Raw genomic sequence first — 24,287 nt, forward strand, 5'->3', positions numbered from 1 at the left:
GAAAATCTCCATAACAAAAAGCAACAACAAAATGTCTATGATGCTTTTAAGGGATTTATTAATTAAAACAGCAGCTACATATGTTTGGAAAATATTAACACATATGTACAAGACACATCATTTATTCGTCCACAGACAGCGCTTAACACGCATGTGGATTCTTGACCCTGAGAGAACTCTGAAGCAGTGCAGCCCAACAGGTAGGAACACAATTACAGAGTAGATGGCAAAGTGGTTCAGAAAGAAAGTTAACAGTGGAGGCTATAGTGGGTGGAGGAGGGGGACTGTAGCCGGCGCGCCAAGGGCACAAGGGGTGAAAGCGCCTGGTGTGGGGATCCCAAACAGACCAGGTCCGTTAACTGGCAGTGACAAAACACAAAGGCAGAGAGACGAGTGGTGGTGAAGCAAGAAAGGAATTTATATCAGGGAGGCCAACACCAGGAAAACAGCGGACAGTCTCAAAGACTGTCTCCAAAATGTCGAAAAGATTTCCAGGATTACGTAAGGCAAATGTGGGGCAAAGAAGGGTAGGTACGTGCAGGTAGGCAGTGAAGGTTAAATTGATCATCCTCTTGGGGTCAATCGTGGATGGGGGTCTTGCTGGCTCAGGGCAGTCCTTGTTGCTTGAGGGCGTAATTTTGGTTCCCCTCGGGGGATGCTTTGCCCTCAGGGTCTTCTGCCTGAGCCAAGAGATAAGCTAGAAAGAAAAACCCAACTAAAAAGTTTGAGGTCAAAAGGGAGGAAGCCAAAGTCCTCTTTCGGGATGTCAGGGGTTTACGTAAGTAGGTAGAAATTTTCAAGAAAACTGAAGAACAGATTTGAGGGTGTTCAAACACACACACATACAACCACAGACCCAAAATGATTGTCACTTAGACCTAGTTCTCAAACTGGTGCCTAATATGTAATCTAACTGCAGTTCCAACCTCCCCCAGAAATGTAGTCTTAACCTGGTCAGCCACGAATTTTTCAGTCTGCACCAATGAGCCTGTCATGCACTCTGGGTTCTCTCTATCCCCTAAGGAAAGATGAGGTAATGTGCATAAGACACCTTGCCTTAAAAAAAAAAAAAAAAAGAGCTTGCTAGGAACTTTCTTGCCCCGCCCTTCCCCCCCAACTACAAAATCGTCCCATTTTTGTACAAATCCTGGGAACACCTCCCTACCTGCCAGATGGGCTGCTGCTGACTCACAAATTATTTAATAAGGCCAATTAGATCTTCAAATGTACTTGAACTTTGTTATTTAACAGGGGAGAGGAAGAACATCAATGAGAGAATGAAGAAGGGTTGAGGGAGAGCAGCCTGAGTAATAAGAGCTCAGAACGGACCAAATTATGGAGACGCCGCATCACCATCTGTCTCTGCCACCAGAGCCAACGGTTAAGTGCTTTCCATGAATTGTATTGAACCCTGGTAAGTATGCCCTCATTCAATCTCCTCTAAGAATGGTTTCCTAAACATCTGAGTTGTGTAAGTAAATGACCATGGTTTCATCATGAACTACTCTAAGTGGTTCAAAATCTAGACTTTTCCATCTTAAAAAATTTAAAAAAAAATTGAAAAGCCTTCTCTTGACCCAATTTCTCTCCTGCAAATATGCAACTATTGCCCTCTATTCTTTGACAGCCAGACTTTTGGTAAGTCACACGTTCATGTTTCCATTAGACCTCCTCCCATTTGTCATCACCTCCAATGCACTACAATCTAGTTTCCACTCCTACCACCTCGAAGAAGCTGCTCCTGCCAAATGCAGTAAAAGAATAAATCAGCTCTGATCTTACAAAACAGACTGTCAGCAGCATTCACCCAGCCCTTCCCTTGAAACGCTGCTGACTTCTGCCACCACATTCCTAGGGCAGGCACACCTTTGGCTTCTCTAGCCTTTCCTTCTGAGGCTCAAGCATCCCGCTCTCCCCAACCTCCAAAATGTCAGCATTTCCTCAGTCTGGTCCTGGGCCTCTCATCACTCAGTACTTACAATCTCTCTAGGTGACCTCCTTCAGCCTCTGGCTTTAAATACTATTGCTAATTTCCCAATTCTTCCTTCTAGCTCAGGTTTCTCCTGTGTGTTTTGGACTGTATATCCATTTACAGTGCAGAGCTCCACTAAGGTGCTTCTCATCCTACCCCATGCCAAATTTTTATCTTTCCTCTCAACGTTGCCTCTTCTGAGATTCCGCATCTACCCAGCAGCTCACACTGGAAACCCCGTCATCCCTGTCACCTGCCCTTCTACTACATCCTCTATGTCCTATCGCTCAGAAACTCCTGACCATCTTCCTCCTATAAAACTCTCCAATTGGTTCACTTCTTTCCATCTCTACTGCCATCACCTAGACCAGGCTACTGTCACCTCACCCGGATAAAGTGAGAATCTTCCCAAGGGCATCCCCTGCACACCCTCACTTTCTCTAATCCATTTCCACAAAGCAGGCAGAGTACAGAATTACAAATGTGAATCTGATTCCGTCATTCCCTTACTTAAAATCCTTGAATAGTTTCCTCTTAGGATAAATTTCAAAATCCACAACACGCGCTACACGACCTCAATGGACTTGGCTTCCTCAGCTTCCCTTCATCCCCCAACCCTGCTCCTCTCTGCCACATTCACTCCATGCTGCAGCAACCTGGCCCTCCTTACTCCCACAGCCCCTACACTTGTTCTCTGCAGCCCTTTTCACAGTTGTGATCACATGGTTACCATGTGACTCCTGTTGTCTCCCACAGAAAAAGTCAACTGCAGAAGAACAGGGGCAGTGCTGTTTTATTTGCCACCATTCCCCCACCACCAGCACAGTGCCTGCAGAGGAGGCAGTCAGAACACTATTAAACATAAATTGCTTTGAAGATTTCATAACTTATAAACATCAACACTAGTTAATATTTCAGCTGGACTATGGCTTAAATTACTAAAGATAAATTATTTTTATTTCTTGATTAGAGAACTTTATTGAGCTATACTATTAACTACACTTGAGTGTTGTCAAATGTATTTCTCAAACTATCCTATGTTAGCTTTTATTCATTTAGACATGCTTTTCCCCAGAGATTAACACAGCTGTTTTCCTAGGCATTAATATAATAATAATATTATTATTACTGTTATTATTTATAGAATAACAAATACCATGCTATTCACGTTACACTTAAGCTTCATATGAGATAAATATAACCTCCATTTTTACAGGTGGTAAAACTAAGGCTCAGATAAGTAAGTAGCTTGAAATTACACAACTAGCAAGTGGTGGTGACAGGAACTAAATTCCTACTAACTCAAAAGTCAAGGACTTTTTCTAATATATCATGCTATCTCTAACATCACACTTCCTTAGCAATATCTATTATTTGTTAAAAATACATTTGTATATAAGTATCTGAGGCTTAAAATTTCTTTAAATGATTCAGTTTTGAAATTACTGCCCTGGGGGGATGGGTAAAATAGATAAAGTGGACCAAGAGAATACTTATCATGATGAGTATTGAGTAATGTATAGAATTTGTTGAATCATTGTATTGTACACCTGAAACTAATACAACACTGTATATTAAGTATACTTCAATTAAAAAAAGTAAAATAAAAATAAAATGACTGCCCAACTCTGTCTCTCATATACAAAAAGCAATTTTATTCCACCCATAAAAAACAGCCTGCAATTCTTATTGAAAATGACACCCTTGTTCTTTATCTATGTAATCCATACTTTATTCTACAAAATAAATTTAGCTTCCAGTTAATTTTCTTCTCTGCAAGGAACTAACTTAACTTTAAAAAATGGAACCATCACCTTAAGGGAAAATGCGCATTCTGATCTCTTTTTCAGAAAACTTTGCACCTGGTACATTTTGGACACACAGTTCATAGCAAACTCAAGTATTCCCAAAGGCATCTATAAAAAATAAAAACTATGTCCAAAATCCTTTTGGTTGGAATTAATCTAGATCATACTCTCTAGCACAGTATCTTACAAATTAATAACTTTACTAACTGGCAGCAGGCAGTCAATAAATATTTGATTGATCGATCACACAAGATACAACTGAAGTTCTGTTTTCTTGAGAGAGCAAACTGGAAATAGTTATTCCCTATAACCATATTTCTAAGACAACTACTAGCAAAACACATAACTAGGAAGCATCTCCTCAATAAAGAGGTAGGAAGGGGTCACTTAATAACCCAGATCTGAATACTAATTCATACTGATTCCAATCAATTCCAGTTCATTTTCAACAAGGGTGCCAAGATCGTTCAATGTGAAAGGAACAGTGTTCTCAACAAACACTAGGACAACTGGATATCCACAAACAAAAAAATGAAGTTTGGACCCTTATCTTACATCATATAGAAAAATTAACTCAAAATAGATCAAAGACCTAAATATAAAAGCTAAACTCAAAAGGTAGCCTAAGTGTAAATCTTCATGATCTTGAATTGGGCAATGGTTTCTTAGATACGACACCAAAAGTATAATCAACCAATGAAAAAACAGATGGTGTAGTATACAGAATATAGAAAGAAACTTAACAATAAGTTTCGATAAAAAGACAGTAAGAGATAAATAACCCAACATAAAAATGGGCAAGGGATTTGAATAGACATTTCTCCAAATATACACAAATGGCTAATGAACAAATGAAAAAATGCTCAACATCATTAGTCATCGGAGAAATGGAAATCTAAATTATAATTACATACACTAGGATGGCCAAATTAAAAGGACAACAAAAGCCCAGAAAATAATAAATATTAGTGAAAATGTGAAGAAATTGGAACTCTTCTACATTGCTGGTGGAAATGTACAAGGGGACAGCTGCTATGGAAAATAATTTGGCAGTTCCTCAAAAAGTTAAACATAGAATTATCATATGACACAGCAATTTGACTTCTAGGTCCAAAAGAATTGAAAACATATGTTCACACAAAAATTTGTACATGAATGTTCATCGCATTATCCACAATAGCTAAAATGTGGAAACCCAAATATGCACCAACTGATGAATGTATAAACAAAATGTAGTCTATCCATACAATGGAGTATTATTCAGCCATACAAAGGAATGAAGTACTGACATGTTACAATATGGATGAACCTTGAAAACATTATGCTAAGTGAAAGAAGCCAGGCACAAAAGACCACATATTATACAATTCCATTTATATGAAACATCCAGAATAGGCAAATCCATAAAGACAGAACACAGATTAATGGTTGCCAGGGCTTGAAGGGAACAGGAAATGGGGAGTGATTGCTAATTGGCTTGGGTTTCTTTTGGGGGTGATGAAATGTTCTGGAATTAGTCAGTGCTGATGGTTGTACAATCTTGTGACTATACTAAAAAGCACTGAATTGTACATTTTAATACAGTGAATTTTATGCTATGTGAATTATACTTCAATTTAAATATATATATTATATACTCTTAACACTAAATCCATACTGATCATAGTTTAGTCCTCTGATGATTCAGAAACATCTTGATGTATTTAACTCTACAGATGTTTTTTCCCTTAAAGTGCCAAATAATGCAAGCTTCGAATTAACAGCATATGCAAAACATGTCTTATGTACATGATTCACAATGGTTTCTTAAAGTTTAATGAGTAGAAAAAAAGTTTACAGAAGGTGCTATGCTAGCAAACTTTATCAGATCTATTAAACCCTAAGAAAAAGTATAACTTCATAACTAAAATTTATGCATGCTTTTTACAATACTAGTTTTTAACTATCTTACTATAATTTAGAGATACAGAAATCAACTGGGCTTGCCTTGTTCTTCATATTTCAAAATATGAAAAGCAAAGGGAAGGAATTTTAATAATCTAGATTTTATACGATTATATTCAGAAGATGAAATGAAGGTTCTATTAATTAATGAGTGTACAAATAGAAGGAAACACTTCACTAGCTTAGAAATATAGTACATGAATTGAAAAACCTTGTGGCCACAGTTCTTATTAATGGCACTTCATTTTTTAGTTCCCATCACATGCCTCTGCTACATGAAATCCACAGCCGAGGTCTCTAACAAACTTTCAGTTTTCAATGATAGAACTCATGAGTTTATAGGCACTTGTAAGGCATATACATGCAAAACTATCAAATGCCTACCAGAAAGAGACTAGTAATTGTTATTTGAGGTTCCATTTTGTTTTGTTTTAAATGAACATCATCTATGCCTCTGGGATGCAGGCAGGTAATGTAAATGAGCAAAGCAGGCCCAGAGGAAGACAAGGAAGGAGTGGGATATCTCAGGTGAACTAGAGATCCCAGGCCCCATCTAAAGGAGGTGGCCATCACTTAGCTCCAGCAAACTGCTGCCAGACAGGAATGAGGACCCAGCACAGCTGGAATTCCAATTTCCCAAGGAAGTCTTGGTTTTATTTTTTATGTTCTGTGAAATCTCCCTAATTTCAAAATGTTGAGAACTAATTTAAAAAAAGTTGAAATAGTGCAAAGGGCCAATAAAGAACATCAGCTATAGAATATGGCCACGAGTTTGTAAACTCTGAAAAGAAACTCTTGAAACTAGTTTATAACAAACTACAAATACACTATAACAGATTTAATATATAATATAATTTATATAACTAATATATATTACACATATGCTCAATATATATAATGCATGTAATATATTCTAAATATACTTACTGAGGTTTGAGGAGCATGAATACAAAAGTTTGTCCATCCTTAAAGTTTTCCAGGTGATCCACAGACCAGACCCTAAAGACTAGTATTAATATTACATTTCATTCATATTCCTTACTGAATTCTTACCAAAGGTAACTCACTCCTTCCATTCATTTTGGTGACTTTTTTTTACTGCAGCCAAGTAGAAACAGAGTGGATGTCTTACCTACACTGACAAGTAGTCCAAGAATCAAAACAGTTTGGGAACCACTAGGAGGGGAAAAATTAGGGAAGCTATTTCTTGATTTTAGACAGACCTTAAAGAAAATTAATTAGGGGAGCACCTAGCTAGCTCGGTCAGAGGGGCATGCAACTCTTGATCTCAGGGTTATAAGTTCGAGCCCCACTTTGGGTGTAGAGATAACTAAAAGAAATAAAAATTTTTTAGAAAAAGAAAATTAAGTGGTAAAACTTGTCTCCAGTTTCTAATAATCAACTAGTAGTACAACAGAATGGTGACAGAGCTATCTGAATTACACATAGTTGAATAAAAATCTTGTGTTGTATTTTCTGATACGAACATGGGGAGTTATAGACAAGAGTCTGAAAAATACACATAGCAACAAGGAAAAAGAGAAAAAAAAACTTTACAAAACTTCTCTTTTAGCAAACCTAGGAGAAAAACAAATATGTAAAAACTCCAAAAATCATGAGATCAGGACTGAGATCAAACAAGACTGATATCAGACAGAATCTGTGATGGGAGTGAAAAGCAGAGACAGAGACAGAGACAGAATATGGCATGTGATGAGGATTGTGGCAGATCTCCAAAAACAACAGCAAAAACGCACTTCCCTAAAGAGAAGGGTTTACATTGGCACACTCAGGCTGTGTCCCTCCATTCACAGCCGCAAAGGAAGGAGTGGGAAGTCCAGAATTGGTGGCAAAAAGCCACCTAAATTCAGTCTGGTTTGGAGAAAAGCAGAGGACCTGTGGCAACATAGAGAAGCACACCCAGGTGCCATATGTAAAAAAGACTTTCTCTGAGGCAGAAATCTGGAATCTACCTTGGCCCTCCTACCCGTACCTCCTGCAAATAGCTGACTGTGAAGAATCCAACGCATTAAGGTACAAGGAATAAAAAGGTAACTGTCACAGCATTCACTTAGAGATACCGTAAGAAAAATGGTAGAAATGAGCAGCACAATGTACCAAATGTCAAAGAATGCTCACTAGAAAAATATTACACTATATAAGATAAAAATTATAACTAAATATTCTCGTATGAATTTAAGAAAATCAGTGAAGTCACTACCACTATGAAGAAAATCACAAAGCATAAATATAAGAACTCAAGGAAGAAATGTCTAGGCAACAGGGATAGTGAAAGCATGAACTGATAGAACTCAAGAAAGAAACAGAAGAATACATAAAACCGTCACAGAAATGAAGAAGAAACTGAAATGAGAACAAAGAGAGACAGTGCAGAAGACATGGTAAGAGACATTAAAGATAGAAACACACATATGAGGGGCACCTGGGTGGCTCAGTCGCTTAAGCATCCAACTTTGGCTCAGGTCATGATCTCAAGGTCTGTGAGTTCGAGCCCTGCATCGGGCTCTGTGCTGACAGCTCAGAGCCTGGAGCCTGCTTCGGACTCTGTGTCTCCCTCTCTCTCTGCACCTCCCCTGCTCACACTCTGTCTCTCTCTCTCTCAAAAAATAGACATTAAAAAAAATTCTTAAAAACTCACACATATTAGAAAGTGTTTAAAACAATTAATGAGAAAGTGACAGATTAAAAAGGGAGAGCCAACAAATATAAAATTAGGTCGCCAAAAAAGAAAATCAAAACAAGCAAACTAAATAAATATTTAAAGATATAATTAAAGAAAACTTCCCTAAATAAAAGAGACTTAAAGCCACATATTAAAAGGGCACAGATGAGCCAGCATATACTATACCAGCATATCTTAGTACAATTACTAAATATTAGACAGAAAGAATCCTTTCAGCAGATAGGCAACAAAGATAAAATCATTAATAATGGAAAAAAACAAGCTGGCTTCACACACCTCCACAGCAACAGTGAATGCCAGAAGACATTTGTATAACACTATATTACTCTAGGAAAGGGTGAGCCAAGGATTTTATTACCTGCCAAGCTGTCCTTCAAGTATAAAGCAACAAAAAAATGAAGTTCTAAACATGTTGCAAGAATAATTCCCATATTGTTCCCATGATCCTTATTGGGAAACCAGTAGTGAATGAACTTCAGCCAACCAAAGAATGACTGGGAAAAATTTCTGCAAAAGTCCTTGGGTTAGCATTATATATGTATTTAACTGAAGAATTAAGACTAAAACAGAGGGAGATAAGGGTGATAAATTTAACATAAATATTATAGGCTTTGACCATGTATAAATGCAAATAACAAAAATTGGGAGCAGGAAGTATAATAAGCTTGCTGATTACCTTAACATAATAGCTGGGAGTCAACAGATAGTCATCTTAAAGCTCAAAAATCAAGTACTAGAGGTATACATAATATTATAAATGCAAATGCTATTGTGAATAAATGCTACTGAGTATTGACTAAGATTGGGTGATGGAGAAGAGAAAGGGGAAGAGAGAAGATTTAAACAGAATTTTACCTTTGTTCCTAGAAGAGAACTAAGAGTTACTATCAACAGAGAACTAAGAACATCATATAAAGCAACTAACAAGAGAAAAATACAAACCTTCCTAAATACCACAATAACAAAAGAGCAACAAACAGTGAAAGACCTAAAATTTATATAAAACAGGAAATGGGGCACGTGGGTGGCTCAGTCAGTTGAGGATCCAACTCTTGATTTCAGCTCAGGTCATGACCCCAGGGCCATGGGATTGAGCCTGCTTAAGACTCTCTCTTCCTCTGCTCCTCTCTCTCTCTCTCTCTCTCTCTCTCTCTCTCTCACACACACACACACTCTCTCTCTCTCTCTGTCTCAAATAAAAAAAAAAAACCAACAGAAAACATAAAATAAAATGCCAGAGTCCAAACAAAGCATATCTGATATACAAATATAAATAGATTCAACTCATATTAAAACAAAGAGGTTTACAAATTTACTCATAAAGTGAAAACCTAACTCCATGTTGATTACTAGACTACTTATAAATCAAAGTAATTTTAAAAGTTTGAAAACAAAGAATGGGCAAAGAAATACCAGCCAAACAAAAAGAAAGCAGGAATTGTTTTATCCAGCTCTTTTTGACCCAAGAATCTGTGGTCTGAACCACTACAAACTGCAAATACTGCTTCGTGTGTTCCTGGGTATGTGTGCATGAATGAGTATACTTTTAAAGAGAACTATCTAAATAAATTACTCAATTGTATATGATCTTTGAAATAAGACTAGATTCCAAACTTAAAGTACTGCCAGACTGCTGAGTTCAAGGCATTTAATACTACTTTTTCATATAAAAATCAAAACATTGTACTGAAAATTCCTTGCCTGGATTTCTGCCCATGATGTTATGGACCTAATATCATGCAGTAACCCTTCACTCTGTTGACAATCTATTGTCAAGCACTCAAAAACAAAAATCCTAATTGAACTGTCATTCTCTGTAAGGGTAGAGATTTAAGAAAGTGCCATTTCATTAAATTTATAGTATACTACAAATATTTCTATTGAAGCAACAGGTTTTTTTTTAACCTCCTGCAGAAATCCATAGCAATGACATTGCTTTCGGGTGTTAAAAGCTGTAGTTTAGTAAAGAGATTTCAAGCCTCAGAAACAAAAGGACATACAGGTAGTAAAGATTAAAAGACTCTAGGAATATTATATAAAGATCAATAATGACTCTACCCATAGTGACATCAACTCAGTTAGTGCTTAAAGGGAAATAACTGTGACCCTCTGTGTTTGAATTTCCACAACAATAACAAAAGGAAGGTATTATCATTATACCACCCTGCTAAGTACCGACCTGGTAAGACTGTTGTAGGCATTAAATGGCCGAGACGCTCAGGACACCGCTTGGTTTAATGTGTCAATAAATGCTAGCTAGCTAATATTATCATCACAAAGATACAAATTTCAAACTGACACATTCTGCAAGTCTTTTAAATCTGATATAATTACTGATTATCCAGTTAACCCCACAGACAAGTACTTCCCTAGTGGAAAAAAAAAAAGGCATTTAAAGCAGCTCCGTCCCTAAGTTCCCTATTCCCTCTCTGCTACCACCTACCACCTGCATGAGATCAGGAGCCCTTCCTCTTTAATCCCATGGTAAATCTCCACTAGAGCATTATACCAGGATGTTTTCTTTGTTGGTGCACTGTCTTCCCCACCAAGGCTTCTGTGAACTCCTTACAGTCAGCAACTATGTCTTTTGCATCTCAGCATCTCCAGGGCACCTGTTCCCACATATAATAGAAGCTCAGTAAAGGTGTGTTAAATTAACAAATGTGACAGTGTAAGAGATGGATATATATATGCATTTATGTACATGTGTGAAAAACATGATCCAGCTCAGGGTTTACATTTCGTGGACTGCAATGTGTTTGCTATCAGAGGTTTCAGGAAGTTAGGGGAAGGAGGTGCAAGAAAAAAGGAATCATTCAAGAAATACTTAAGGGGAACTCTGTGAGCTTCTGGCAAGAAACTTTACTCTAGGGTTATAAAGACCACAGCTCTACCTGAGTTCACAGCGCTGTGGGCACTGAGCAGGTAAGGATCTCACCCCCACCAGTGAGCAGAGATGTTAAAGTTAAAGCCAGATTAAGCCATGTGACTCCCAACTCTAAACTGCAGGGCTCTTTCCACTAGAACAGTGCCTTTCAAATGTTGAGTGGGCTTATAGTAAAAAATACATCCTGTAGCACTCCCCAGTACAGATACACATTTCTGATCTTTTTATCTTCATTCTATTCTATTTCACTGTTTTTCAATGTTCAGCCTGACACACTAAATTGGCTTATGACTCAAAGGTGGAAAAATACTGCTCTAGGAGATATATTTTTAATCTCTAGAGTTTTGATGTCAGATAGAATTCCTAATAGTTTTTCTCACACAATAAATGTGTATCCCAGCAAAAAAGGTGAAACACTATCAAATAATCAAATAACCCACAAGGACTAATGGAGTCATGCCAGCTGTCACTTGGGGAATGGGGGGAAGCTAAACCTAATCTCCATCCGCTTTCCCTAAAGCCACAAATACCCAATCTGAGGGAAAGAGTGTTTTCTGGGCAGAAACAAACTGGTGGCAAGCCTCCTGACACCCCAGCTCCCTTCCGCCAGACTATGGCCCAAAGACAATTATTCTATATAGAAATTCTGGGGGCACCTGGGTGGCTCAGTCGGTTAAGCGGCCGACTTTGGCTCAGGTCATGATCTCATGGTCTGTGAGTTCCAGCCCCGCGTCAGGCTCTGTGCTGACAGGTCAGAGCCTGAAGCCTGTTTCAGATTCTGTGTCTCCCTCTCTCTGACCCTCCCCCGTTCATGCTCTGTCTCTCCCTGTCTAAAAAATAAATAAACGTTAAAAAAAAAATTTAGAAATTCTGGAGCTTCCACTTACAATGAATATTTTTTAAATGATTTTGTATAAGAGACTTTAACTAAAGGTGTTTGGATGGGGAACAATAAATTTATTAAAATAAGTGAATGGGGCCTGTTTCCGATTCTGTGTCTCCCTCTCTCTCTGCCCCTCCCCCGTTCATGCTCTGTCTCTCTCTGTCCCAAAAATAAATAAACGTTGGAAAAAAAAAATTTTTTTAAAAATAAAAAAAAAATAAGTGAATGGGGAGTGCCTGTGTGGCTCAGGTGGGCTCTTGACCTTGGCTCAGTTCATGATCTCATAGTTCATGAGATCGAGCCCTTTGGGCTCTGCACTGACAGTGTGGAGCCTGCTTGGGATTCTTTCTCTCTTTCTCTGTCCCTCCCCCACTCTCTCTCTCTTAAAAATAAATAAATAAACATTTAAAATAAATAAAGTGAACAAAAATTGAACTATTTTAAACACATTTTATGTAAAAAAAAACTCTCTGAAATTTGCCATGCTTCACTTAAATTGGGAGGAGGGAAGTGATTTATCCCAGATATGAATAAAATATACAGAAGATCATTAGTTAAGCTAGTACCTCTTCTTGTTTGCTCTCAAAATATTAGGTCAAAGACAGTATACAACTTTTCCTCAACATGAGATGTTTGTACAGCATTTCCCATGAAAGGAAATGTGGTAACAACTACATCACTACCTAGTAGCAAGCTAGGGATGAACAAACTCCAATGTCCTCAGAGTTCTTTCAACAAATGTGTTCTCCTGGGGGTGCCTAGATGGCTGTCGGTTGAGCACCTGACTCTTGATTTCTGCTCAGGTCATGATCTCACAGTTCATGAGTTCGAGCCCTACATCAGGCTTCCCACTGACAGCGCAGAGCCTGCTTGGGATTCTCTCTCTCCATCTCTCTCTGTCCCTCCTCCATTCTCTATCTCTCTCAAAAATAAATAAATAAACTTAAAAAAAAAAAAAGAAATGTGTTCCCCTGGAAAGTCACAAACAGGCAGAAAGACCAGAAAATCTCTTTCTCCATGTTCTGGGTCCACAGGCAGTACTCCAGCTCTAAAAACACAAACTAAGTATAAGAATGTTCATTCAAGTTCTTTGACTGGCCTTGCCATTCACCATCCAAGAAGCAAGTCTGAGTTTAAAGCAGTAGTTTTTGTGACATTTGCCTCAAATTAAAAGACAATTTTAGGGCACTTGGGTGGCTCAGTCAATTGAGCCTCTGAATCTTGGTTTTGGCTCAGGTCATAGTCTCAGCATCGTGAGATCAAGCCCAAGCCCCACATCAGCCTCCACTCTGGGTGTTGAGCCTGCTTGAGGTTCTCTCTCAAAAAAATAAAATAAATTAAAAAAAAATTAAAACACAATTTTATAAGACTTTAACAAATCCTCCTATCATCCCCAAAGAAATCTGTTTAGAACTATGTTCAGAAAAATATTCTTTTTATAAAGACAAAATGCATTTTTCCTAAGAAAAAGGAAAAAGCCATACTTACTATTTATCAGATCTATCCAATGGAACTTTCTCTGGGGATGGAAGTGTTCTGTGTCTGTGCTCTCCAATACAGTAGCCACCACCCACCTAATACAGAGCACTTGAAAGGTGATTGATGTGACTGGGAAAGTGTATTTTAAGGTTTTTTTTCATTTTAATTAATTTAAATTTAAATAGTTGCATTCGCCCAAGTACCTACCTTTGGGATAGCGTAGGTTAGATAATCAACAAAGCAGCAGAGCTGGCTAACTCACTTGTCTTAGACTCAATGTCACAATTTGAAAAAATGATATTATACACAAATATTCAATCTCCAACTTCCCAATTAACATTTCATTACTTAATATTTAAGTTGTCCTTAGAAGTGTCTTTCAACAAAGTTTGGCGATTTCTATTCTGAAATATGAACATTTTAGATCTGCCGAGCAGAATCCCTTTGGCAGTGTTCAATTTTCTGTCTGTGAAACTTAAGCACAGGGAAAGGAAAAAACTGAATCCCACTTTCCTCTTGATACAAAGGGAAGAAATGGAATACATAATCCAGACAAAGGCTAATGTAACCTCCTAGGCTCCTTCATGGGTACATCTGCTCACCAATCCCCTGCTTATGTTGCTTTAGACCCAGCTGTGGCTTTCCACAAAAGTCATTTCTACATTTGTTTGACCTCTTGATTGTGTTTCCTTATGATCAAACCCTCTCAAAGCATTCTACCTATTGGAAAACCATTTAAAATATAAACACTAAAATATTCTATATTTAAATGGTTAGAATGCAGTAGCCTGAAGAGAACAGATGCTTCAGAGAGACTAAAATATGCAGATCATGCCAGGACCACTTTCCAAGCAGGTGGCAAAAGAAACTGCGCAGTTCCACAGTCAGCAAGGGAAAGACACCACAAGAAAATATCCTCAGAGATGCCTTGCAGCCATGCTGTGGCCAAAGGTTAACTCACTTTAACTTCAAGCAGCATCACTGCACTCACTACAATCTCAAGGTCAATGCCAATTTTTTTTCAGCTTCTCATCATGCTAACACTTATACACAAACAAACCACACACACGGGCACAAACATTTCACTAATTTCATTGTGTTTAAGTAGAATGAACTTCTAGAACTCTAATCTATGAGTTGACTTAAAACTGGCCAACAAGTATACAATACAAAAAGCAAAGTCACGAGTACCACATATCATATTTGCGGAAGCTTAAAATTACACAGAACAAAGCGATTCTAAGACAGCAGTACTTCAGGTAAGAATTCAGCACCATAGTTGAGAACTTCATTTTTTCCCCCTCTACCACTACTACTGCTACCACAAGGTCCTAAAAGAGGACTAGAAGCTCACCTACTGTACCCAAGGGCATGGGATCTCAACAAGACCCGTGACAGGGAGGCAATGCACACACTATCCCAGGAGCTTTGGGTCTTGCAGAATAATAAATAGCATTGCCAAAAGGAAAAAAGACTTCATCTGGGGCAACTGAGAGCACTCTGACCTAGCAAGAGTCCGTTGGACTCCATAAAAGCTATGTGTTGTCAGTCCTTTTTTTATGTATATGGATAAAATCTACAGATGCAGCCTGGGCAGGAAAGAAGGAGACAGAGAATTTAAAACGGGGAACTGCCATGCTGTGTGACCCCGAGAGCACCCTCATACCCTCCTCACTTTTCCAAGCTGTGAACTACAGACTCCACTGACCACAGCATCTGCAGCATGATCTCTAAGGAAACTATCAATTATAAAATCCTATGATAACAGCCTCAATGTCTAAGACAAGTGCTAGAAACCTCAATGCTTTTTTTTTCATCTTCGTAATTCTTAAGGGAAAAAAGTCAAATGAATATAATAAACAAAGAATTTTCACATCAGAGGCCCAAGTTCTCAAAGCACATAAGGCTTATAAAGAGAAAATAAAAATAAACGCTACTTCTCATTTAGTTCTTTAAAAGTCCACTTCAGAACAGCATTAATCTGGCTCCCCAAAATGCAATTTAAAGGCAGAAATATAAATCTACTTAAAGACACTCAGAACATAAATGAGTTTGGCACAGATAAAACTTAATTCTTATATTTAATATTCTAATACACATGTATGAGATTAAAATATAGATTCTAGTAAACAAAAGAAACATACATCACAGAAAGAAAGCCATGTTTTGCTTGACTCAAAATGTTAACACAATACTACATTAAATGAAAAAACTTATTAAACTATCTTAGCACAAATATGGCCCAGTCCTTTTTCTAAATTCCTAATGTGTTTATGGGCTAAATATGTCATCTCATTTTATAAGCCCTCAAGTCCTATATAACCCACTCCTATTCCTCTAGGTGAGCCTTGGCAGACCGGTTTGAATCAATGTCAATCACATTAAAAACATACTATTTAAGGAATTTATCAGGATGTAACTATGAAATTATACATCTGAAAATATCATCGTTCCTAAATTGGGATTCTGAAAAAAAAAAAAAAACTCAATAGAATTGTTTTCTATTTATTTTTTTAATAGCCAAAGCATCAAGGCGTCTTCAACCCCAAATGTAATATATATTTAATCATGGCTCCTGACTTAGGCATAACATTATAAATTGTTTCATACGCGTTAAACAAAAGTGCTCACACTCTTACCTGTATATCCAGCATACCATCCCCAAGAAGCCACCATTCCTAAAAGCCATTTATACATGAATCCTTCAATATACCAGAACCGCTTACTGTCCAGCAGTCGAAGGGGCTGAAGTACAATTACATAGCAGAGGTAGGATAAAAGAGCAACCAGGTTGTTGGCGACCATGAAGGCAAACCTCAACAGGGCTTTCACCAAGATCCAGCCCAGCCACGGAGCTTCTTCCAAAGTCACAGCCATTCTCACATGGGCGTCCGTCCTGTCTTTCTGAGGTGAAAGAAAAATTCATTTAAAAAGGAAAATGGATCATCCACATCCAAATAGTCACTAACATAGAAATCGCCTCTAGCACAAAAACACGAGAAAAATCGAGGGTCTAAGCTTTCGCGGTGTAGTACCTCGGTGATCTCTCCGGGAAATTCCAGAGGGGGACAGAGAGCGAGGGAGGAGGAGCCGCACAAGGTCAAGGGAGCTGTTCACGGAGGCACAGGGTATGTCATAATATATTTAGCAAACGATAATACTATCCCCACTAACTAATCAGTGGCCGTCCCCGCACCGCGCCTCACTGCAGTCTGCTGTCTGGACTTTGGGGAAGAAAAACAGACCCACTTGCTTCAGACCCCCCTCAGTATTTCCAAACTGACGACACGAGTGAAAGGAGGCTGTTGCAGGGACCCGATCCCCTTTCCCAGCTAGGAGAACCTGGGTACCCGAACCACTACCATTCCTGCACATCGATCGTGCCTTAGAACGGTCTCTCGCCTTAGCAAAACGAGTTACGCTAACAATGTTCATTTGCGGCAAAGGGGTTTTTGTTTAACCTTTGACTCAGGGTGAAAAAAAGGAGAAGGGCCTAGAAAAGAGGGCAGGAAGGTGAGAGGAAGAAAGTGGGGGCTAAGACAGCGAAAGGAGGAAGGACGGGAGTAGGGGGAGGGGAGCAAAAACCAGAAGGAGGTGAAGGCACGGGGGGCACAGATGAGAATGAAGTCCCGGACCGGAGGGCAGGCAAGCCAGGGATGATGTTAGAAGCGCGGAGGAAGAGGCGACGGCAGCGCTCGGGAGGGGGTTGGGGGGGTGCGGGGGGCGCCCGCAGCGGTTTCCGCGGCTGGGGTTGGGGTCGCGGCGGCGAGGGCGGCTCGCGCGCCGGGCTCACCTCGGCTGGCGCGGACGGCGGGCGGTGGAGCGCGGGGGCGAGCGGGGCCGGGGGCCGGCGGCCCGGGGCGCGGTGCTGCGCGGCGGCGGCGGCGGCGGCGGCGGCGGCGGGTGTCCCCGGCCGAGGGGTCGCGGTCATGGACGCGGCGGCGGCTGAGGCGCGGCGCGAGCGGGCGCGCGGGCACCCTACAACCCTCGCGGCTGCCTGCGGACAGAGGGACGGCGGGGACTCAGGGGCCGGACCTGTCACCGGGGCGGGTCCGGGGAGGCGGGCGGATGCCCCGCGCCCCCGCCTCCTCCTCGGGGCCTACCGCGCCCTCGTCCCTCATGCCGCCGCCGCCGCCTCCTCCCCGGACCACACGACGACGACACCCCTTCCCCGCCCCCCCCCCCCGCGCCGTTCCGGGCCCGGCGCCGCCGCAGCCCCGGGCCTGCGCCCGCCGAGCCGGAGGTTACCTCGGGCGGGCCGGGCCCCGGCCCGGGCTGCGGGAGCCAGAGGAGCCGGAAGAATGCATGGCCGGCGGCGGGGCCGGCGGAAGGAGGCGGCGGCGGGGCCCGGCCCCGCTCCGGCTGCGGCGCGGCCCGCGCCCGGTCCCCGCGGCGCTGAGACTCGCTCCCCGGGGCCCGGCCGCGTTCGCCGGGGTGGCGGGGAGGGGCGGCGGGGAGGAAGCGGCGGGAGCCGAGACTTCGGCGGAGCCGCCCCCAGAGCGCCCTCTAATGAAGGCTCGGCAGCCGCCGCCCGCGTCCCCGATCCCGCTGGTCCTCGGGTCCCGGCCCTTGGGGCTGCCTGGTCCCTAGGCCGGCGGGACCTCGCCGAGCCCCGTTCCCAGGAGGAGGGCGGCTGAGAACGGTCTGGTAAGGAGCAGCTGTCCTTACACCACACGAGGAGTGCCGCGGTCCGATCGAGAGCCGCCTTTCAGACCACACGGCCGGTTCTCATTGTTAGCGCTCTCCCGCGTCGGACCAACCCATTACTGCCCAAACTGGGAAGCTGTCTCCTGGGAGGCTGGATGCCCTCTTTCCTTTCCTAATAAAACCCAGTTGCTCTCACGGCTTCTCTTCTGAACCTCCCCAGAGTATAAAGGTCTAGAGTTTAAAATCAATTCATCTTAAGGGTCAGAATTCCTGTTTCTGGAGAACACCCAGAACAGTAATGACAGTTCCAATCGCCCATCCACGTCCCCACCCCCATCCCCCTAAAGAAAAAAAAAATAGGAATCCAGTGGGAATGAGTGAGTGGTCTACCCAGAGACACTGAAATTTAGTTAGTCAAGGAGGGAAAAGCACTTAGGCAGAGCCTGCCACTGAATAAGTGCTCAAAAAATAGTGGCCATAGGTACCCCTGGGCAGACCAGGTCACTCCTGGGACACTGGAGCTGCATTCTGTTTCAAATTCTGGACGGCCATAAGGAGAATAGACAAAATGACCCAATGACCTGCCCACTTGAACATTCTCAAATGGCCTACCTAAATTTCAGCTTAAAAAAAAAAAGGGGGATGATATCCCTTAATCAAATTTGTTAATGGGTGGGGAGCAGTTTTTACATGTCCCTAAGCGAACTGCCACGTTTAAATCAGAATGCCACCTATTCTGTTTTGATGATATTTGTTACTGTGTTTGCTTGGGACTCTCAGCTATTTCTAATTCCCTCCTTGGTCCACAAATGAAAGAAAGAACATTCACTTTTATGCCATATGAACGAATACCTTCTATTCCCATTCCCTCCATTCTATTCCCTCTATTCCCATGCATGAAAGCACAGAGCCTGGCTGAAAGAATTGATTAGAATTCCTTTCCACCTATTATTAATTTGTTTTATTTATAGATGTTATTTATCTCTTTCACTAATATATACAGTTGTGTGGGGCATAAAAAGGGGTAGACCCTATCAGAGAACTTTCCGTATAATTTCAACTAATGTGTAGCAATAGAAAAGTTAGATATGCCCTTTCTATTCCTTTGTATTTTCTCTGAGAATATAGGTACCAACATAGTAACATCTTTAAATAAATCTCGTGAGAGAAAAAATATTCATACTGTAGATTATTGTTGTTCAAAAGATACCATTATATTCTTTTTTATTCAAGTATAGTTAACATACAGTGTTATATTAGTTACAGGTGCACAATATAATGATTCAACAATTCTATACATTACTCATCCCAGTAAGTGTATTCTTAATCCCCTTCACCTATTTCACCCATCTCCCCACCCACCTCCCCTCAGCAACCACCAGTTTCTTCTCTGTAGTTAAGAATCTGGGTTTTGTTTGTTTGTTTGTTCCTCTGTTTTGTTCCTTAAATTCCACATATGAGTGAAGTCATATGGTATTTGTCTTTCTCTGACTGATTTATTTTACTTAGCATTATATCCTCTAGATCATTCATGTTTTCGCAAATGGCAAGAGTTCACTTTTTTATGGCTGAGTAATATTCCACTATAATATATATCTTCTTCATCCATTCATCTATGGATGGACCTATGGTTGCTTGCTTCCATGTCATGGCTATTGTAAACAATGCTGCAATAAACATGGGGGTGCATAGATCTTTTTGAATTAGTGTCTTTGTTTTCTTTGGGTAAATAAATACCCAGTAGTGGAATTGCTGGATCATATATGGTAGTTCTATTTTTAGTTTTTCTAGAAACTTCCATACTGTTTTCCACAGTGGCTGCACCAGCTTGCATTCCTACCAACAATGCATGAGGGCTCCTTTTTCTCCACAGCCTTGCCCGCGCTCATTATTTCCTATGTTTTTTAGTTTAGCTATTCTGACAGGTAGGAGGTGATATCTTACTGTTTTGATTTGCATTTCTCTGTTGATTAGTGATGTTGAGCATCCTATCATGTGTCTGTTGGTCATCCATATGGCTTCTTTGGAAAAATGTCTACTCATGTGCTCTGCCCATTTTTTAATTGGACTGTTGGTTTTCTTGGTGTTGGGTTGTATAAGTTCTTTTTTATATATCATTATATTCTTAAGTGAATAAGATAGGTAAGGCATGGATTCTATTTGATCTATCCCATTCAGGATTCCTCATATGCTGGTAAACACTCGCTGACACTTAGTATGTACAATGGGATTTATACTTGGTTCCTGGATCACTGAGAATCTGCCAGAGCACAGATACACCAGCACTTGCTACTATGTAATTAGTACTAGCCAGCCAGGCCCAGAAAAGGTCCAGAGGTTGAGCAGGACCTTGAATAGTGGGTCTCAAACTTTAGTATGCAAAACACCTTGGGATGTCTATTGAAAGGATAGATTCTTGGACCTCACCCCAGAACATGTTAGTACTTCCAGAGGGGTCTGGAGCCTGCATTTTGAAAAGTATCATGGGTAATTCTGATGTGGGTAATATGCAGACCTTACTTTAAGAAAACCTGACCTAGAGGTATCCTGAGATAATTACATTCTTTTCTAGACCCTTCATAATTCTACATTATTTGATCGTATCTGTTCTGATCTGTATTAGTCAGCTTTGGCTGCTATAACAACGTACCACAGACTGCGGAGCTTAGACAACAGAAATCTATTTTCTCACAATTCCCGAGGCTAGGAGGTTAAGATCAAGGTATTGGCAGGGCCGCACTCTCTCTGGGAAGGAAGTTCCTTCCCAACAGGGTTGCTTTCTCCTGAGGCCCTTCTCTCTGGTTTGTAGATAGCTGCCTACTTCCTATGTCTTAACACGGTTGTTGCTGTTTGTGCACATGTGTCTGATGTCGGTCTATTTCTGTGTATCTCAATCTCTTCTTATAAGGACACCAGTCACATTGGATTAGGGCCCACCCTAATGACTCCCATTTTAACTTAATTACCTCTTTAAAGGCCCTCTCTCCAAATGCAGTCACATTCTGAGGTCCTGAGGGCTAGGGCTTCGATATATGAGCTTTAGGGGACACAGTTCAGTCATAACTGTGTCAGTTCAGTCATAACATCATCCTTCTACTGTTTACACTGCAGAATTTTGCTGTTTAAGTAGCTCCTTATGGAAGGGATGTAGAAGCCCTAATTCTGATTAACTGTTCTCCTCTTGACTGGCTCCTGCCTCATTAGACTTTTCTTGAAGTTAAGCAAACAAAGCAATACACCATATTCCAAGTGTAGATATACCCTGGTCTTTTGTTGTCCAGGGTGAATAAAAGGGCTTATTTTTCTAATCGCAGCACATTCAGTTTCAAGCCAATTCAGTACCTACAATGGTTAGGAATCTGCATTTGAGCTGACTTCAGGGAACAATATCAGATGATGCTTTATTTATTGTATTTCAGAGTTCATTCTAGATATAAAATACCTACCTACGTAAACCTTTTCTTTCCCCTGTTGCCTTTCAACCCACTTAGGTACCCTCCTGAGATGTTTTTTGTTTTTTGTTTTTTTTTTTTTGGTAGCTTATTTCCAAAACAGCACAGGCAGCCAGATGTATAAATGCTTTGAATGACTGTAACAAGAAGTTTGAGAAAGCCAGTTTTTCTAGAGAGATCTGTAGAAAGCAAGAACCTTCCTCAATAGCTCCCTGCTACCTTAGAGCTATGTTTATCAAAACACAAACATTAAGTCAAGAATTTGAGAGCCTTCATATATCCTCCAATAGGGGAAAGGGGAGAACAGACGCCACCCTATATGTGGCTATAGCCACAGGCCTTATAGTTTCGGTTTCAAAAGCCCACATTTGGACCACAAGAAGATGGTCCGTTGGAGGAGAAATATGGCTTCTTACATTTCCAGGAGTCTCCAGACACTTTAAAACAATCTAACCACAACATCTCAGAAGGTTTGATTCCACCCGTCTGGTCCACATACACCTAACAAACTAGGTTATAACCAGGAAGGGACTCCCTTGGGCAGAAGAATCCCCCCGGGCTCTCTCTTTTCCTAGTAGCAATTACAAAAACATTTTACCTTCCCCGGGCTGCTCTCTGCACTGGAGCCCCTGTGACTATTTCCTGTCTAAGGGGAAGCCCCGTCGGCAGTGTTATAAGTGTAGGATGACTTCGCATGGTTCCTCCCCATCACCAGAGTTGCAAACCAGGCATTAGCACCCCAACAGAATCAAATTCTGACAGCTGTCGGCTTTAACTTCAAATCAAAAGGGAAATGTATATATTATATTAATATATATATTAATATACATATAAAATATATTTTTTTCTTTTATATTAGTGTCAGTAATCATTTTATATAAAATGTATTAGGGATTATAGCCTTAATATTTTTTAGACAAGTTGGGTCAAATCATCAAGACTTGACTGCAGCTTGATGTAAGTCATTTCAGCAACTTTTTATTAACAAGGTTGGCCCTAAACAATATTGTGAAGTAAACAATTCTCTCTTCTTGTCTGCACCCCTCTCCTTTTCAACTTCCTTCCCTTTTCCCCTCTTAATACTAAAATGGTCCCTAGTTTCCAGAAGGCACTGAAGACCCTGCCTAAGAACCCCCATACACCCACACCAGACAACCCTCCAAGCTGGAACTTTCTTTCTTACCTGTCCAACATTGCATTTCCTTGTTTCAGCCCTGTCTTTCCTACCTCGTGTGGTAAACTAATCCCTGCTGAGCTGCTCGTGGCTACGTGTTCCCTCTTCCTAAAGTCTGAACACTTTATAAAGGCCCTCCTAAAATCCCCTGAGCCTTAATTCATGTGCAGTGGTAGATTCTCAGGTACTGTAGTAGATGAGTATTCTTGTAAGATATTTTGGAGAAGGCTATTTCAGCAAGTTCTTCTCCTGACAAAACCTAGGAAGTCATGTAGTACATCTATGAATAAGACAGATTCAGATTTAAAATCGTATTTTCCTGGGGCGCCTGGGTGGCTCAGTCAGTTAAGTGTCTGACTCTTGATTTCAGCTCAGCCCCGCCTCCTGCTCAGCACTGGGTGTGGAGTCTGCTTAAGATTCTCTCTCTCCCTCTGCCCCTCCTCTGCTCACATGCTTTCTCTCTCTCTCTCTCTCTCTCTCTCTTAAATAAATAATTTATAAAATTGTATTTTCCTAACATAAGAGCCTAAATAATGATGTTATTGCTGATTATGTTAGAATGGTAATAATAGCTGATGTATCGATCACTTTCTACATTCCAGGCCCCATTCTCAATGGCATACCTGAATTAATTCATTCAGTCTTCACAAAGACCTTATAAGGACCGTATTGTTAGACATATTTTATGGATGGAGAGATCAGATGGTCTGCCTGGCAGGTGGCAGGGCTGAGACTTGATTTCCAGTTCTCTTGATGGGTTCTCAGGCTCCAGAGCCCATGCTTCTGACCACACACTATACTGCCTCTCTGAGAGAGATTGGTGGAAAATCTCTTCTCCACTGAGAGAGAGAGAGGAAGTTTCAGAGATGCTACTCTTTTCCAGTCTCACCTCTTATCACTCCCTTCTGAGCCCTCCCCTGTTTTGTGTCCCCCCCCACCGCCCACTGTACTCTATTATTCTAGCCATGCTAAGGTTCTCACCCTCTTGAAAGGATGCGCAGTGCAACTTCGCACATACAAGTTCATGCATTTTTTTGTTCACGCTCTTCCCTTCTCTGCATCCATTTGATTATATTCATCCCTTGTGGTCCAGCTAAGATATCAAACAGTCTCCCACCACTTCAGAATTCATTGCCTCTTCCTCCATATGTATGCTTCTGCCTCAGTGCTTACTACCTTCTAAGAAGCCTGGATACTTTATATTTCAGGATCTCTGCTCAGGTTAGGAGTTCTACATCATCTTATTATTTTCCCGGTGTCTAGCTTAGTGCCTTATATATGGTAGGAAATGAATTAAAAAAAATTTTTTTTAATTGGGGAGGAGAGGGACAGAGGGA

The 24,287-nt window shown here is 40.8% G+C and overlaps 1 protein-coding gene across 4 annotated transcripts in view; it reads right to left on the bottom strand.

The window, feature by feature from the left end:
* LPGAT1 (lysophosphatidylglycerol acyltransferase 1) overlaps nt 1-16,581 on the bottom strand; it is a 95,626-nt gene extending 79,045 nt beyond the window's left edge. For 3 of the 4 annotated variants that reach the window (XR_006961626.1, XR_006961627.1, XM_047076803.1), the window contains exon 1: nt 16,317-16,581. Coding sequence is in view for 2 of the 4 variants with exons in the window: in XM_047076803.1 (XP_046932759.1) it covers nt 16,317-16,554 (238 nt within the window). In the remaining 2 variants the exon portion in view is untranslated. Of the gene's footprint in view, nt 1-8,786; nt 9,483-16,316 lie in introns of those variants that run through there. The other variant, XM_047076804.1, reaches the window with a different exon arrangement.
* Between the last annotated feature and the right edge of the window lie 7,706 nt (nt 16,582-24,287).

This window comes from Lynx rufus, unplaced genomic scaffold (assembly GCF_022079265.1).
Source record: "Lynx rufus isolate CCGP_SWC_20201006 ecotype Redwood Valley unplaced genomic scaffold, mLynRuf1.p SCAF_15, whole genome shotgun sequence".
Classification (NCBI taxonomy): Eukaryota; Metazoa; Chordata; class Mammalia; order Carnivora; family Felidae; genus Lynx; species Lynx rufus.